At 32.9% G+C, this 17,357-nt stretch overlaps 1 protein-coding gene across 9 annotated transcripts; it reads right to left on the bottom strand.

Moving 5' to 3' along the window:
- Nucleotides 1-12,261: 12,261 nt before the first annotated feature.
- LOC116134995 (pentatricopeptide repeat-containing protein At5g24830-like) lies at nucleotides 12,262-16,329 on the bottom strand. Of its 9 annotated transcripts, none has more exons than XM_031420687.1 (7): nucleotides 16,232-16,329; nucleotides 16,031-16,146; nucleotides 15,747-15,941; nucleotides 12,984-15,414; nucleotides 12,778-12,833; nucleotides 12,604-12,652; nucleotides 12,262-12,502 (listed from the first exon to the last, which is right to left on the bottom strand). In XM_031420687.1, the coding sequence occupies exons 1-4, from the start codon at nucleotides 16,238-16,240 to the stop codon at nucleotides 13,977-13,979; spliced, it is 1,758 nt and encodes a 585-aa protein (XP_031276547.1). In that variant the 5' UTR covers nucleotides 16,241-16,329; the 3' UTR covers nucleotides 12,262-12,502; nucleotides 12,604-12,652; nucleotides 12,778-12,833; nucleotides 12,984-13,976. The 9 variants fall into 9 exon arrangements, with proteins under 9 accessions (XP_031276547.1, XP_031276548.1, XP_031276545.1 ...); XM_031420688.1 differs by having other exon boundaries at nucleotides 13,507-15,414; XM_031420685.1 differs by having other exon boundaries at nucleotides 12,604-12,833; nucleotides 13,507-13,593; nucleotides 13,837-15,414.
- Between the last annotated feature and the right edge of the window lie 1,028 nt (nucleotides 16,330-17,357).

The following is a 17,357-nucleotide window of genomic DNA, read 5'->3' as shown; positions in this document are numbered from 1 at the left end:
AACAAAAAAATCCCCGCTCTACATTATCTCTCACTCCGTGAACTAAAAGGCCCTGTGGCAGCCCAATTAGGCCCACTGTTCTGGGTGTGGGTTTAGGCCCTTTAGGGTTGGCGAGAAACAAAAAAAAAAAACTACTGGCACTTGAATCGAGCGCACGCTAATTTTCACTCATTTAAGCTCGTTCTTTATACACCTGTTTATTGTGTTTCAAATTTAGATTTTGATTCTTTACTAGTTTGTTATTTAATATTTACCATAGAATATTATAATCAATCAAAAATTTCATCCCAGAAATAGATTTTGTGTTAAATTACTAAAAGAGTATAAATTATTTTTAAAATAGCAATGTTAAATATACAAATTACCTATACAAATTTGACATAAATTTTTTATTTATATTAATTAGTATTTATTAATTTAATTTTGTGTAACATAAAGAGTTTATATATTTAACATTATTTTTGTGTTATTATAATAATAAGTTTAATAAGCTTAATTTAAATGATATGCTTGGATCAACTCAGTTATCACATCACTTTATATGTGAGTCTTTTTATAATGTTTTGCAAACATAACGCTATTGTTTGGTGTATGGGGATGGTTGTGTTTGTTTCGTATTTCTATCTTATCATATTTAAAATAATAATGTTACGGACACCAAAGATCTGTACTGAAATTTTATACTGAATGACGTGTCAACTAAGTAGATGTAACCATGTAGCATATTAACAAATATTCTGTGAATAAATAGTCATCCATCACATATGGACGGACGTCCGTGATTATTGAACAGTAATTCATTTTAAACAGACTCATATCTATGAGAAAATAATAATAGACTCTTATCCATATTCAATAGACGAGTATCCCTATTAGATGAAAGTTTGTCCATTGTTTAAATTAAAAAAAATTCACCCAAAAATCATGGAATGCATGAAAGCAATGCAATGAAAAGTCTCAACAAAATTCCAACGACAATAAAAGTATATTGGGAAGACATTGAATGAAGGATAAGACATTTAATTTTTGGACCTTGATTGAGACACAAATATTTTAGCTTGATTACCTGCTCTAAAAGCTATGCCATCTCATCTGGGACCATATATTTATTAATCAAGTTGCTTTAAAGATTTTATATGTGATATGTTTGCTTTTCTTGTATATATGGTACTAATTATTTTGCTTTTCGAAATAAAAAAGATGTATAAGTAAATTTTTAATGTAAAAAATAGACAAACATCCATCTAATAAGGACATCCGTCTATTAAATATGGATGCCCATCCATAATATATAGATAGACATCCATGATTTTTGTTTTAAAATTTTTTTATTTTAAACAATGGACAAACGTCCATTCTAGGTAAACGTCCATCTATAGTAAATAGACTCATATGGATGAGAGTTCATTGTTATTTTCTCATGGATGGGAGTCCATTTAAAATAAACGGTCGTCCAATAATCACGAACGTCCGTCCATAATATTTGTTAATATGCTACGTGGCTGTGTCGACTCAGTTGACACGTCATTCAGTGTAAAATTCTGGTGCAAGTCTTCAGTGTCCATAACATTATTGTATTCAAAATACATGTTTGTTTCGCTATTCTTAAAATTCAATCATATTCTATTTAACTCAAAATATTTAGATTTTTTTAACCCCCTAGGTTTGTTAATTTTACTAAACGCCCCCAACCAACCGGTCATGTGCCATTCCAACGATTTCTAGCCACTCTCCGACGGTGATGGCTGGCTGCCGATATTTAATGGGTTGGTGGGGGTATTTTTATTAATTTTAAAACTTTTATTGTAAGTGGTGTTTAACTAAATTAACAAATATAAGGGATTAAAAGAAATCTTACTAAACACATTTTCAAATTCAAATTTTATTCTCCTAATAATAACCCAACTCAACTTTTTTCAAAAATATTACTCAAAATAATTTAAACAAACACACCCATTATAATATCCTATGATGAGCTTGTCTTTTTCTCAAAGAAACTTATGGGAGATTAACTTGTTCATCACTTTTGACCAATCAATCTTCAAAATAAGCACCAACCACCACCTTAGGCACCATTTCGCCTCCAAAATATGACATGCAGCCTTGAAATGTCTATTGACATTAACTATATGAATCAACCCTCAGTAGGTAGTTTGATGATAAAATAGCAAAGGAATATCTAATATAGTCTTCCAAGTTTGAGTCTCCTTGATTATAAAAGAACAAAAGAAGGATCTAACATAGTCTCCGGAGTTCAAGTCCCACGACTGCTAATTAGGGTGGTCACTGAAGCTCTTATCAGATCAGTAGTTCCAGAGTCTTAAGGGATTAGTATATGTATTTACGACTGCTAATAAAGGTGATTATTAGAGTTCTTATCCGACCATTAGTTTGAGGGTTCCGAGGATTAATTGAGATGCACGAGGACACTCCTAATTATATATAATAAAAACCTATATGAATCCTTGAAATGGGTAGTTTAAGGTATGGTCATAATATTATGCATAAAACCTCTTTTTATGTTGTTTTTGTTTTGATTAATACTACACCAACAACCTCTCTCACAAATTTTATCTCGCAATCCTGATATGACAGTTTATAATTGATCAGTTCACAACGGGTCTCAATGGATCCTACTAATAAATTGTAAGTTGATCAATTACGAACTATCATATCAGGATTGTGAAAGAAAATTTATGAAAAAGAGTCATTAGTGTAGTATTATTCTTTTGTATTAGTGCCGAACTTAAGCATTGGGGTTACACACTTACACTGCCGAAACCCACTCGAGCGGCCCTTGCCAGTAATGAATCTTCTTTGAATTGATTGATTGCGCGATCTTGTCAATTCGAGCAAATGGTCCATTTAATAAGATAAATAGGTATTAGTAATATATTTTGCAAACTTTAAGGATAGTTTATAATTTTCTTATAATGAATATAACAATTCCTCTTTTGTAGCTTGGAGTAAGTAACAAACGTGGAAAATAACATATTCAACACTTTGACACATGTAGTCAAATTGTTAGGTATATTTGTTGATTTAAAGATTTAAGAAAAACTTAAATACTCATTCATAAACATATGCGAATACACTCAAAATAAGGTGAGAACAAGTTAAACCCATCTCACATGAAAAATTGCCATCCCTTATTATATCACATGTTAATTTTATTAAAAAAAGTTAATTATTTAATTTACTTTTATTTATAAAAGAAATATAGAAAAAAAAAAATATATATATATATATAGAGAGAGAGAGAGAGAGAGTATATACCAAGTTGAGATTATAATTGTTGTGACTGTTTACGTGTTAATATCATATTAATTATAGGAGACACAACATTATTACACATATTCTTATATTGTTTACTATTAATATAGTGTTGATATATCAACGATCGTATTGGTTGAGACTTAAGATTGTGATTTCAATTCCAATTTTATAATGTAATTATTGAAATAGAAAAAAAAAAAAAAAATATATATATATATATATATTTTGTAATACCACTCAGGTAACTATAGCTGAAATAGATAAGCATGCACTTGATTCATTATTCTGATACTTTGTACAATAATATTTTGAAAAAAGTAAAATTGGGTGGTTATTACGGTGTAAGATTTAAAAATTAATAAAAATATCCTCCTAAGTTTGTTTATTTACTAAACACCCCCATAATAAAATATTAAAAATTAACAAAAACACCTCCACCACCCAGCCATTAAATATCGACAGCCAATCACCACTGCAAGAGGATGGCTGGAGTTGCCGTATCGGCGCACGACCGGCTGGATCTGGCTAGTCGTGCGTTGATATGGCCTTTTCCAGCCAGATCCATGGTGGATCTGGCTGGAAAAGGCTAGATCGGCGCACTATTGGCCAAATCCAGTCGGTAGTGCGCCATTATACCAGATTCCGACCAACTTCCTGCGGTGTTTATTGTGTTTCAAATTTAGATTTTGATTCTTTACTAGTTTGTTATTTAATATTTACCATAGAATATTATAATCAATCAAAAATTTCATCCCAGAAATAGATTTTGTGTTAAATTACTAAAAGAGTATAAATTATTTTTAAAATAGCAATGTTAAATATACAAATTACCTATACAAATTTGACATAAATTTTTTATTTATATTAATTAGTATTTATTAATTTAATTTTGTGTAACATAAAGAGTTTATATATTTAACATTATTTTTGTGTTATTATAATAATAAGTTTAATAAGCTTAATTTAAATGATATGCTTGGATCAACTCAGTTATCACATCACTTTATATGTGAGTCTTTTTATAATGTTTTGCAAACATAACGCTATTGTTTGGTGTATGGGGATGGTTGTGTTTGTTTCGTATTTCTATCTTATCATATTTAAAATAATAATGTTACGGACACCAAAGATCTGTACTGAAATTTTATACTGAATGACGTGTCAACTAAGTAGATGTAACCATGTAGCATATTAACAAATATTCTGTGAATAAATAGTCATCCATCACATATGGACGGACGTCCGTGATTATTGAACAGTAATTCATTTTAAACAGACTCATATCTATGAGAAAATAATAATAGACTCTTATCCATATTCAATAGACGAGTATCCCTATTAGATGAAAGTTTGTCCATTGTTTAAATTAAAAAAAATTCACCCAAAAATCATGGAATGCATGAAAGCAATGCAATGAAAAGTCTCAACAAAATTCCAACGACAATAAAAGTATATTGGGAAGACATTGAATGAAGGATAAGACATTTAATTTTTGGACCTTGATTGAGACACAAATATTTTAGCTTGATTACCTGCTCTAAAAGCTATGCCATCTCATCTGGGACCATATATTTATTAATCAAGTTGCTTTAAAGATTTTATATGTGATATGTTTGCTTTTCTTGTATATATGGTACTAATTATTTTGCTTTTCGAAATAAAAAAGATGTATAAGTAAATTTTTAATGTAAAAAATAGACAAACATCCATCTAATAAGGACATCCGTCTATTAAATATGGATGCCCATCCATAATATATAGATAGACATCCATGATTTTTGTTTTAAAATTTTTTTATTTTAAACAATGGACAAACGTCCATTCTAGGTAAACGTCCATCTATAGTAAATAGACTCATATGGATGAGAGTTCATTGTTATTTTCTCATGGATGGGAGTCCATTTAAAATAAACGGTCGTCCAATAATCACGAACGTCCGTCCATAATATTTGTTAATATGCTACGTGGCTGTGTCGACTCAGTTGACACGTCATTCAGTGTAAAATTCTGGTGCAAGTCTTCAGTGTCCATAACATTATTGTATTCAAAATACATGTTTGTTTCGCTATTCTTAAAATTCAATCATATTCTATTTAACTCAAAATATTTAGATTTTTTTAACCCCCTAGGTTTGTTAATTTTACTAAACGCCCCCAACCAACCGGTCATGTGCCATTCCAACGATTTCTAGCCACTCTCCGACGGTGATGGCTGGCTGCCGATATTTAATGGGTTGGTGGGGGTATTTTTATTAATTTTAAAACTTTTATTGTAAGTGGTGTTTAACTAAATTAACAAATATAAGGGATTAAAAGAAATCTTACTAAACACATTTTCAAATTCAAATTTTATTCTCCTAATAATAACCCAACTCAACTTTTTTCAAAAATATTACTCAAAATAATTTAAACAAACACACCCATTATAATATCCTATGATGAGCTTGTCTTTTTCTCAAAGAAACTTATGGGAGATTAACTTGTTCATCACTTTTGACCAATCAATCTTCAAAATAAGCACCAACCACCACCTTAGGCACCATTTCGCCTCCAAAATATGACATGCAGCCTTGAAATGTCTATTGACATTAACTATATGAATCAACCCTCAGTAGGTAGTTTGATGATAAAATAGCAAAGGAATATCTAATATAGTCTTCCAAGTTTGAGTCTCCTTGATTATAAAAGAACAAAAGAAGGATCTAACATAGTCTCCGGAGTTCAAGTCCCACGACTGCTAATTAGGGTGGTCACTGAAGCTCTTATCAGATCAGTAGTTCCAGAGTCTTAAGGGATTAGTATATGTATTTACGACTGCTAATAAAGGTGATTATTAGAGTTCTTATCCGACCATTAGTTTGAGGGTTCCGAGGATTAATTGAGATGCACGAGGACACTCCTAATTATATATAATAAAAACCTATATGAATCCTTGAAATGGGTAGTTTAAGGTATGGTCATAATATTATGCATAAAACCTCTTTTTATGTTGTTTTTGTTTTGATTAATACTACACCAACAACCTCTCTCACAAATTTTATCTCGCAATCCTGATATGACAGTTTATAATTGATCAGTTCACAACGGGTCTCAATGGATCCTACTAATAAATTGTAAGTTGATCAATTACGAACTATCATATCAGGATTGTGAAAGAAAATTTATGAAAAAGAGTCATTAGTGTAGTATTATTCTTTTGTATTAGTGCCGAACTTAAGCATTGGGGTTACACACTTACACTGCCGAAACCCACTCGAGCGGCCCTTGCCAGTAATGAATCTTCTTTGAATTGATTGATTGCGCGATCTTGTCAATTCGAGCAAATGGTCCATTTAATAAGATAAATAGGTATTAGTAATATATTTTGCAAACTTTAAGGATAGTTTATAATTTTCTTATAATGAATATAACAATTCCTCTTTTGTAGCTTGGAGTAAGTAACAAACGTGGAAAATAACATATTCAACACTTTGACACATGTAGTCAAATTGTTAGGTATATTTGTTGATTTAAAGATTTAAGAAAAACTTAAATACTCATTCATAAACATATGCGAATACACTCAAAATAAGGTGAGAACAAGTTAAACCCATCTCACATGAAAAATTGCCATCCCTTATTATATCACATGTTAATTTTATTAAAAAAAGTTAATTATTTAATTTACTTTTATTTATAAAAGAAATATAGAAAAAAAAAAATATATATATATATATAGAGAGAGAGAGAGAGAGAGTATATACCAAGTTGAGATTATAATTGTTGTGACTGTTTATGTGTTAATATCATATTAATTATAGGAGACACAACATTATTACACATATTCTTATATTGTTTACTATTAATATAGTGTTGATATATCAACGATCGTATTGGTTGAGACTTAAGATTGTGATTTCAATTCCAATTTTATAATGTAATTATTGAAATAGAAAAAAAAAAAAAAATATATATATATATATATATTTTGTAATACCACTCAGGTAACTATAGCTGAAATAGATAAGCATGCACTTGATTCATTATTCTGATACTTTGTACAATAATATTTTGAAAAAAGTAAAATTGGGTGGTTATTACGGTGTAAGATTTAAAAATTAATAAAAATATCCTCCTAAGTTTGTTTATTTACTAAACACCCCCATAATAAAATATTAAAAATTAACAAAAACACCTCCACCACCCAGCCATTAAATATCGACAGCCAATCACCACTGCAAGAGGATGGCTGGAGTTGCCGTATCGGCGCACGACCGGCTGGATCTGGCTAGTCGTGCGTTGATATGGCCTTTTCCAGCCAGATCCATGGTGGATCTGGCTGGAAAAGGCTAGATCGGCGCACTATTGGCCAAATCCAGTCGGTAGTGCGCCATTATACCAGATTCCGACCAACTTCCTGCGGTGGTGGCCAGAATCTGGCAAATGTGGGTTACTGGGGTATTTTTGTCAATTTCTAAAAAAAATTGGGGGTGTTTAGTTAATTAACAAATCTATGGGGTTTAAAAAGAATTGAATAATATAGAATAATATTTTGAGAATAAGGAAATAAATGTGTATTTTGGATAGAATAGAGAATAGAGTAGTGAAAAATTGTGTAGTAAAGGGGCCCTAACTTATTTTAGTAATTACAAATATATAAATTAATTATATATTGAAAATGTTATTGTTAGATTCTACACCCCTTGATCCTATAATTTAAGGGGTTATCACGATAGTAGGATGTTATGCTAGTCAATAGTTACCTATAAATATTAATGAAAGTATGTACAAATTAGTCAATTGACTCTGTTTGGTTCACTATTTTGATACTTTTTATAATAGTATTTTAAAAAAAAAGTAAATTTGAGTTGAGTTGGGTTATCTTTACGAGAAATGTAATTATTAAGGTTTTGAGAGTTAAATAAAGTAGAATTGGATTTTGAAAATATTGAAACAAATGTATTTTTGGGTTTTTAAGATAGGATAGGGTAATAATAGTGAACAAAAGGTTGGAGGTTGGGGGCAAATGTTGTACCGCTCCTTGCCTTGGCTCCTCCTTCATTTTTTAAAGAATAAACGACATATTCCCACCTAAGGTTTCACGAATCTGCAAGTTCTCACCCTTGGTTTCATAAATTCCAAATTCTCATCCTTAAATCAACTTTGTTAGTGAGTTTTTGTTTAGAAACGATCAAATCATGGCAGCGGAAAACAAAAATTATATAACACGGATCGTTCCCTTAGAACCAAGATCAGGGCACAAATTTTACAATTTATACGTTATATCAAAATCTGCAGAAATATGAAAATCAGATTTGAGTTAAGAATTCATACGTACGTTTGGAGGCTCCTTCAAACTTGTCTCTGAATGGGTTTTGCTATCGATCCAAGAGTAAGATCGAACCAGCGGTAATCCACACGAAGATAACCCTAAGAGCTAAAAAGGGATTTCCTAGATCCTCTTTAGCCTTAAGAACCAAGAACAAGAATCAAATGAAAAATTTGATTCAATCAAATGTAAAGTGGCGTGGGGTAGAGAGAAAAGGGGCTGGAACGTTTTCAATCAATGAATGTTAAAAACTTAATGAATAGTTATTTTAACTCATGGAACAATGCACTTATATAGTGCATGTGAAACCCTATTCCACTTAGGAATAGGCTTAGGCACCAACTCAAACAACCCTTATGTCCAAACAACCCCATTTAGATATTTTTATTTTAATTATTATTATTTCAATTAACTCACAGTGCAATTAAATTTGCTGAGGTTATTGTCTTTATTTAATTTAATATTAAAATTAAATAAGTGAGATTATATTTAAATATATGTACGCATATATTAACTAAATATGGTGTGTAAATATTAATATAATAATATAATTATATATAATTATTATATTATATATATAAATATATATATTATATATATAATATTTAACAACAACAATAATTTATTAAATATATGCGATCATATTTAAATATATCTCACTTATTTAATTTTAATATTAAATTAAATAAAAACAATAACCTCAGCAAATTATTGCACTGTGAGATTACCAAAATACCTTCGCCTAAAAAGACGAAAACTTCATTCTCATAAAACTGATTCTAAATATCTTCTATGTGTTTGACACGTAGGTGTGTAGATCGCGATTAACACCAATTAACTATCTCACTATACACAGATCAAGATTGACCTCTAGCAGACATCATGGCACCCGATAGATTTGGATTCAGCGAAGCAGCTACCTGTCAACGATTGGTTGTCATACAATCTAATCTTTCATATCTGTTATCTCATCGAGACCGAGACACAGAATAGTGTCAACCTCAGCTACTCTCAATATATGTATTCAGTTTAGACTAATGACGGGAATAATAAACTGGATTGGCATAAACCCAATCCCACTGTAGCCACAATTTTAATATCATTGTCATTTACTGAATTATGTTGTGAGATAACTTCTCCCCCACCCTGGAGTGATGAATCCTCTGTCAATCCACCATAGTCTTGATACACTCCTTGATGCAGCCAATCACCACCGTATTGACAGCTCTGAAAAGAACTGCGTTAGGCTAGTGTCAAACTACACCAATCGGTGCACAAGGCGCTCCAGTGATCTCAAGTCTAAGGATCACATGCACCACCATTCGTTAGAGGATTTGTTCCATAGACACTGGGGTTACCATCCATATGGAATCCTCTGGTGGGTCAGTCCAGTGAATTTGCCTACTGCAAGCACCCATGTGTTGCACCAAGTTGTCACCAAACAACCTTGACAAGTGAGATCAGTCATTGCCTTTCGACATGGTCGTTCAACACTATGATAGCCTTACCGTATTGTCTGTGCCCTTACTTCAGAATAATATTGGGGCTACGGATGTTTCTAGAATGGCCACCATATGTGCTCATAGGGTTCTCACTATCAAGATTTGAAACACTTGATACCCTCGTCACGGTTCTACCATTCCAATGACATATATCAATACATATTTACGCGATATAGAATAAAATGTCTTTTTATTGATCAATGAACATTATTACAAAGAGTAAATTCTACAATAATTGATTGGCTCTAGGGCACCTACTCTAACAGTTTTGGGGTCTAATACAGTGTAAAAAATGCTATCACCAGATTGCCCTTGACATATAAATTAATAAATTACTTGTTACGCCCCAAATTAATAGAATAAAAAATAACCATTTTACCTTCAAATTTATTTCAATAACATCCTCTTCTTCAAACTTTTTTTTTTTTTTTTTTGGCTCTTCTTCGACCTTTCCTCTTCTCTAGCTGTCATGTCGCTGGGTCGATCCCGGCATCGAAAATCACCCACATCCCCGCCAACAACACCACCTGCACCTCCCTCCAAAAGGCCCAACACCCTCAACCTCGGTTGCTCGTCGTTTGTCGTCCACCACTGTCTTAGGGTTTTGCTTGATTGATGAAATTGGGTTTGATTGGAGGTTGATTTGGAATTGATTTTGACAGGAGATTGGTTTTTTGGAGTGTTTGTGTGTTTTTTGGTTGTTTGCAGATTTTTTCGACCACTTTTCCTATCGATGACCACCAAATTCCTTGCCTCCAAATCGTACCCACCAATTGCTTGACCTATTTCACAAACCAGCAACTAGCCAACCCAACGCCATCACCCTGCTGCGCGCCCACCTCCGTTGCACTTCCTTGGTCCCTGGTCAACACATTATCTGTGCGCTCTCGCTTCGTTGACGCACTATCGCCCATCAGCATAGTCATTTGCTCGACTTGGTGCTGCATTTCGTTTGCCAGTGGTGTTGGTGGTGGAGTTAGAGGCGAAGATGAAGGGTTGGGTTGTGAGAAAATTTGAGATGTGGAGGGTTTTGAAGTTTTACTAATTTAGGGGAGTGAAAAAGAATAAGGTTTACTTTTTTTTTTTTTTTTTTTTTTTGGATAAAAAGACGGAAGTACCCTATGACTGACTTACTAAATGATTTTCTGTTAATTTAGGGTAGTGATGGCAATGGGCCGGGCCGAGACCGGGTATCCCTGGGCCCAAGCCCAGGCCCAAGCCCGACCTCATGACATAGGCCCAAGCCCGTTACAAGTATGATAGGCAAAGCCCAAGCCTGGCCCGACGGGTTTTTTATAACCGCAGGCCCAACCCAAGCCTGCCTTTCTTAATAATGTTTATTTTTAAATATTAATAAATTTCAAAAAAAATTATATTTTTAATTTTAGAAATAGTTTTTAAATATTAATTGAAACTATTTCCGCAAATAATTTAAGCAATAAGTGAGCAATTAAAACTCCATAATATTTGATTATACTAACTTTTCAGCTGTGCATAATATGTTATGGTGAAGTCCAATTTTACAGGTTGAACCAAACTCATCTAACTCATTTAAAGGCAATTTTAACATGTTAAACCTTCAATATGGGATGAAAATTGNATATTATCCCAAGCCTGGATGAATTTGGTAGACCAAGTTGACGTATTGAATTCAATAGAACCAAGGGGGAGCAGCAGGAGAAGTTGTATCAGTTCCCAGTCTTCATCATTCACAGCGTGGGTTTTGATCCCTTCTATGCCAAATCGATACCAATGAACTCGTATGTGTAAAGTGTTAAAAAGGTTTTAAAAATCATAAGAGTCAAATGAAGTACTATTCTTACAGTAGCACGCAAAGACATAAAGTAAATGAAATAATAAAGGTTTTATAGTGGTTCGAATGTTTAAAGCGAATCTTATATTTCTTCTGCTTCTACAACTGTCTGTTTGGCTTCAGATCATTGTTGAATCTAGAAAGACGTTGGAATGGTCAATGAATGATCTCCATCCACTTGGTGAATCCCAGTCTTATCATTTATTCTCTAACAAAGCTCCAGTATTTTGAAAGCTGCCACCTTTGAATGAGATAATACAAAACAAAGTAAATTCACATGAATTAAGATCATGCATAATTTTGCAATTACTACAGCTTATTTTATACTGCCAAAAAAAAGAAAAAAGAAAAAATTATGTTTCTTATATTTTCTACCTTTCAGAGCTTTAAACTCAAGGGCATACTGTGAAATTCTTCTTTCTGTGCTCAGCAGTTTTTTGCCCAAGGTGCGTATTTGGACCCTACTTCTCTTGCTTATCTTCCACCCGCTCAAGATTTCCACCACACAAGGATCACAAGAAAAAACCACGGCCCTAACTTGTCGAAGGCAACGCTGGCAAACCCATTGGACCTTTTTCATGGTTTCAGCCCAATGGTAACAACTCTGTTAAACCAACCAATTCAAATCATGAATCAGAACATAAATAATCTCAATATCTAAGATACTCACCCAAAGCAACTCATTGTAAACTAAAAGATGGATACCTTGAACATATCAAATCAGTGGTTGAAACACAGGTTGTATCCCATCATCCTGAACCACGTAGTGACACACATGAAGAACAAGTTTACAATTGTTCATTATCAATGTCAATACTTGGAAATTAAGATCAAACAATTTTCCAAATGAATGAGCAAACTCAAGGCCGGTTGCCCCACCATTCATCTAATTGACTGGGATATGTTCTGGTATGGTCCAGATCATCTTCCTGCACCTGTGGTCAAAAAGAACCAATTGCAATCTCATGTGTTGAATTTTTTTATGGTAGATAATATATGGAAGAAGAGTACAATGGAAGTATGAAAGAAAAAAGCGACACAAGTGGAAACGGGAACCATTTTGCAAATGCCAGAAAGATGCCAACCATGAAAAAACATTATCTTGAAGCATGAAAGGACAGGAATACATAAAACTCAGTCCCACCATAAGCCAATAATATCTGGGTAGACATAACACCAAATATATATACGTAACATCAACAACAGAGATATATATTGCAAATATAATAGATGAGAATTTAGTGGTGCCTGGAATTTGCTAGACTCTGAAACTAGTTGGTGACACTGCAGAAGGCCTTTTAAGACAGCTTAAAAGAAATTGAAAAACATTGAACTCAGGATAATTTTCTGAGCTTCCTCTAGCATCTCAAATATTTAAACAATTCCTGATGCTATTACCTAGCATATATTTTTCCTTCCATAATACACTCTGTTCTGGTTCACAAGTAACTCAATAAACTTATAATTGAAGTCAAATAAAAAGATTCAAAACAAAACAGGCCAACTCTCTCAACAGAACTATCGAAAGAAGAACTCTTATCTAATACAGAAATATAGCAGAAGTGAACAAAGGCATGTTAAAGAATAGATTATATGAAAATATCTAACCTTTACTCCTCAAACATTCATGAAAGAAACTAATCTCAGAATGATAATTGGTAGTTGTAAGTAATCTTCTCCACCTATTCAAGCCAACTAAAGAACAAAAAATGGATTTGCCTTAAGAGATAGGATTGTTACAGCCTTTTCAAAGTACAAGCTATAAATCACACAATGATAATTATACCAAAAAAAACCTCCAAAATACCTATATTGCATGAGGACATCTATATCTAATTTTTCTATGAATGATAAAATTAGCTCTAAGGACCAATTAATAAATAAAGAAAATTTCAGCGCACCACAGACATTTAACATAAGGTTAGCAAATACACATACCTCTAAGAAGAGCATTCATGCCTCCCACGAGCAGAAAACTATCACAATTGAAATAAGTTCATTCATGTTGAGAAATATAAACTGACTCATGCCAGAGGCCTTGTTTTTAACAACCACTAACTCCATATAATTGTAGTTCATTAAAGTGGAGAAACTCTTTCATCCCTTGCCAACCACTTCTGATAGAGGTAATACACCATGTCTGGTTTCCTCATTTTGCAGTATGTCATAATAAGTATCTGAAACGGTACATGATCTATATGTAAACCAGATTTCTGTAACTTGGCAAAAAGCTCTTCCGCCTCCTTCACATTACCCTTCATGCATTGACCTCTAATTAATTCAGTATATGTTATCAGATCAGGCTCATATCCTAACATCAGCATTTCATGATAAAATTGAAGTGCAAAATGAATTTGCCCCATATTGCATGAAGCACCTATTAACAAATTATAAGTGACCACATCAGGAAAAATGTTATTTAAAAGCATCTCCTTTTTAAGAGAAAAGGCATCAAAAATGTTTCCTCCTTTTATTTTTGCATAAATTAATGCATTAAAGGTAAAAACATTTGGTGCGACACCAAAAGACAACATCAGATCTCTAACAGAAAATGCACGATCAAGATATCCACATCTTCCATAACCATCAATTATTAGGTTCCATATATGAGGCTCGGGCACAATTGACTTCTCTAACATATGAAGAAGAAATTCACTAGCTTTAACAACATCTCCATGAGCACAAAAGCCTTGAACAATCATTTTGTACGAGATCTGATCTGGAGCAACTCCAGCTCTTAACATGACATCATAAACGTAACAAGCCTCATCTAATTTCCCTTGTTTACAAAGACCACCTAGAAGAGTATTGTAAGTAAAAATGTCTGGAAGTGTACCCCTCTTAAGCATTTGACAAAAATACTTGTATGCAAAGTTCATGTCTCTACTCAAACAAAACCCATTTATAAGGACATTATACGCTACAAGATCCATTTGGGTATTCATGTGAAATATATCTTCCCAAACATCAAGAGCATTAATCGTATCTCCACTCTTAAAACAGCTATCCATAAGTATAGTTGATGTAATTACATCAGAGGTTTCCTTGCCCTCGTCATCTGCTAATATCTCTCCAAGAAGCTTCGTGCCAACACCTACAAGACCTTTCTTGCACAGTGCATGTACAAGTATGTTACAAGTAACTCTATTTGGCCTGATGCCAGTACTTACCATAGTGGAGAGAAGATGAAGAGCTTTATCCACATCATCAATATCGCAGTAGCCCTTAATAAAAGCATTGTAAGTCACACAGTTGGGAGTGGGACCTATTTCTACCATCTCCCTAATAACACAGTCCGCTTTCTGCATGTCACCAGTTTTGCACAGTCCATTAACAAGATAATTATGTGTAAGCACGTCAGGGACAATACCTTTCTGTATCATTTTACTCCGCAGCCATAAAGCCACACCCAACTTCCCTCCCAAACACAAATCCCTAATTACAGCTACATGTCCTCTGTAGTCAGTTTCCGAGGTACAACCCATGAGACCAACCCTTGCCAAAGATATGCTCTCCCTACAAAATTTCAAAGTGAATAAAATGATATAAATTCTACATTCTGTAATTTCTAAAACAAATAATAAACAGCTAATAATAACACTCCTGAAATACTCAACATAATTTACCAAAAGATTATATAACACTCACTCCCTCACGGTAGAACAAAAGATAAAAAACTCCATTTTCAAACACAGAAACAAAACCAATTGTAACTTCAAAAGCTTATGATGCATAACACAAATCCCGAATTGAAGATAATAGCATGAATAACTTGGTTTTTTTCAGAAGTAATCAAACAATGCCATCCATTATAAGCATTACAACTTGGCACAAAATAAAAAGCTGACCTCATCATTTTCAGACGATCCAAGTTCTCCTTCAAAATTGAATCCAATACATTGAATACTGCCCGTGGATCTCCTTCATTTTCAGAATTCTTCTTATTCGAAAACCAGTCTTCAGTTCTCAACTGACACTGATCACTAACAACACCCAAAATATTTTTGAAACTACAGGGCTTTATATCATCATCGGCCCGAATCCTTCACAGAGCACATTCACAAATTAGCAGAATATACTCAAAATAGTTATATGAAAAAAAAAAAAAAAAAAAATTAACAGAAAGAAGTACCTTGAGGTAAAGAGTAAGTTAGCAACATTGAGCTTGATGGAGTCGATGGTTTGATTCCACAATCGAAAGATAAGAATGTGTAACGGTGATGAGGACTCTCCGCAGGCAACTGAAAACTGAAACAACAAAGAAATAGTCAATCAGTGATGAGAAAAACTTGATAGAGAAGGTGATTATAATGATTTCAGACGATAAACTTACAGCTGCCATTAGCTGTTTGTCTGTGGATCGAATCTCGATCTTTCCTCAACTCTAATTCTCTAAGTCATTGCAACCGCGATGAAACAAGTTTCAGAAATGAGCAAAAAAATCCCCGCTCTACGTTATCTCTCACTCCGTGAATTAAAAGGCCCTGTGGCAGCCCAATTAGGCCCACTGTTCTGGGTGTGGGTTTAGGCCCTTTAGGGTTGGCGAGAGTCGAGACCCCACTACTACTGGCACTTGAATCGAGCGCTCGCTAATTTTCACCCATTTAAGCTCTTTCTTTATACAACTGTTTATTGTGTTTCAAATTTAGATTTTGATTCTTTACTAGTTTGTTATTTAATATTTACCATAGAATATTATAATCAATCAAAAATTTCATCCCAGAAATAGATTTTGTGTTAAATTACTAAAAGAGTATAAATTATTTTTAAAATAGCAATGTTATATATACAAATTACCTATACAAATTTGACATAATTTTTTTATTTATATTAATTAGTATTTATTAATTTAATTTTGTGTAACATAAAGAGTTTATATATTTAACATTATTTTTGTGTTATTATAATAATAAGTTTAATTTAAATGATGTGACTGAATCAACTCAGCTATCACATCACTTTATATATGAGTCTTTTTATAGCCTTTTGTAAACATAATGCTATTGTTTGGTGCATGAGGAGGGTTGTGTTTGTTTCATATTCCTATCTTATCATATTTAAAATAATAATATTACGGACACCAAAGATTTGTACTGAAATTTTATACTGAATGATGTATCAATTGAGTAAATGCAGTCATGTAGCATATTAACAAATATTCTGTAAATAAATAGTCATTCATCAAATATGGACGAACGTCTGTGATTATTAGACAACTGTTTATTTTAAACAGACTTCCATTTATGAGAAATAACAATAGACTTTTATCCATATTCAACAGACAGGTATTCATATTACATGAAAGTTTGTCTATTGTTTAAATTAAAAAAATTACACCCAAAAATCATGGAATGCATGAAAGCAATGCAACGAAAAGTCTCGACAAAATTGCAACGACAATAAAAGTATATTGGGAAGACATTGAATGAAGGATAAGACATTTAATTTTTGGACCTTGA

This window comes from Pistacia vera, unplaced genomic scaffold (assembly GCF_008641045.1).
Source record: "Pistacia vera cultivar Batoury unplaced genomic scaffold, PisVer_v2 Contig292, whole genome shotgun sequence".
Taxonomy (NCBI): Eukaryota; Viridiplantae; Streptophyta; class Magnoliopsida; order Sapindales; family Anacardiaceae; genus Pistacia; species Pistacia vera.
The sequence above is the reverse complement of the archived record's forward strand: the minus strand, read 5'-3'. Positions and strand labels throughout refer to the sequence as shown.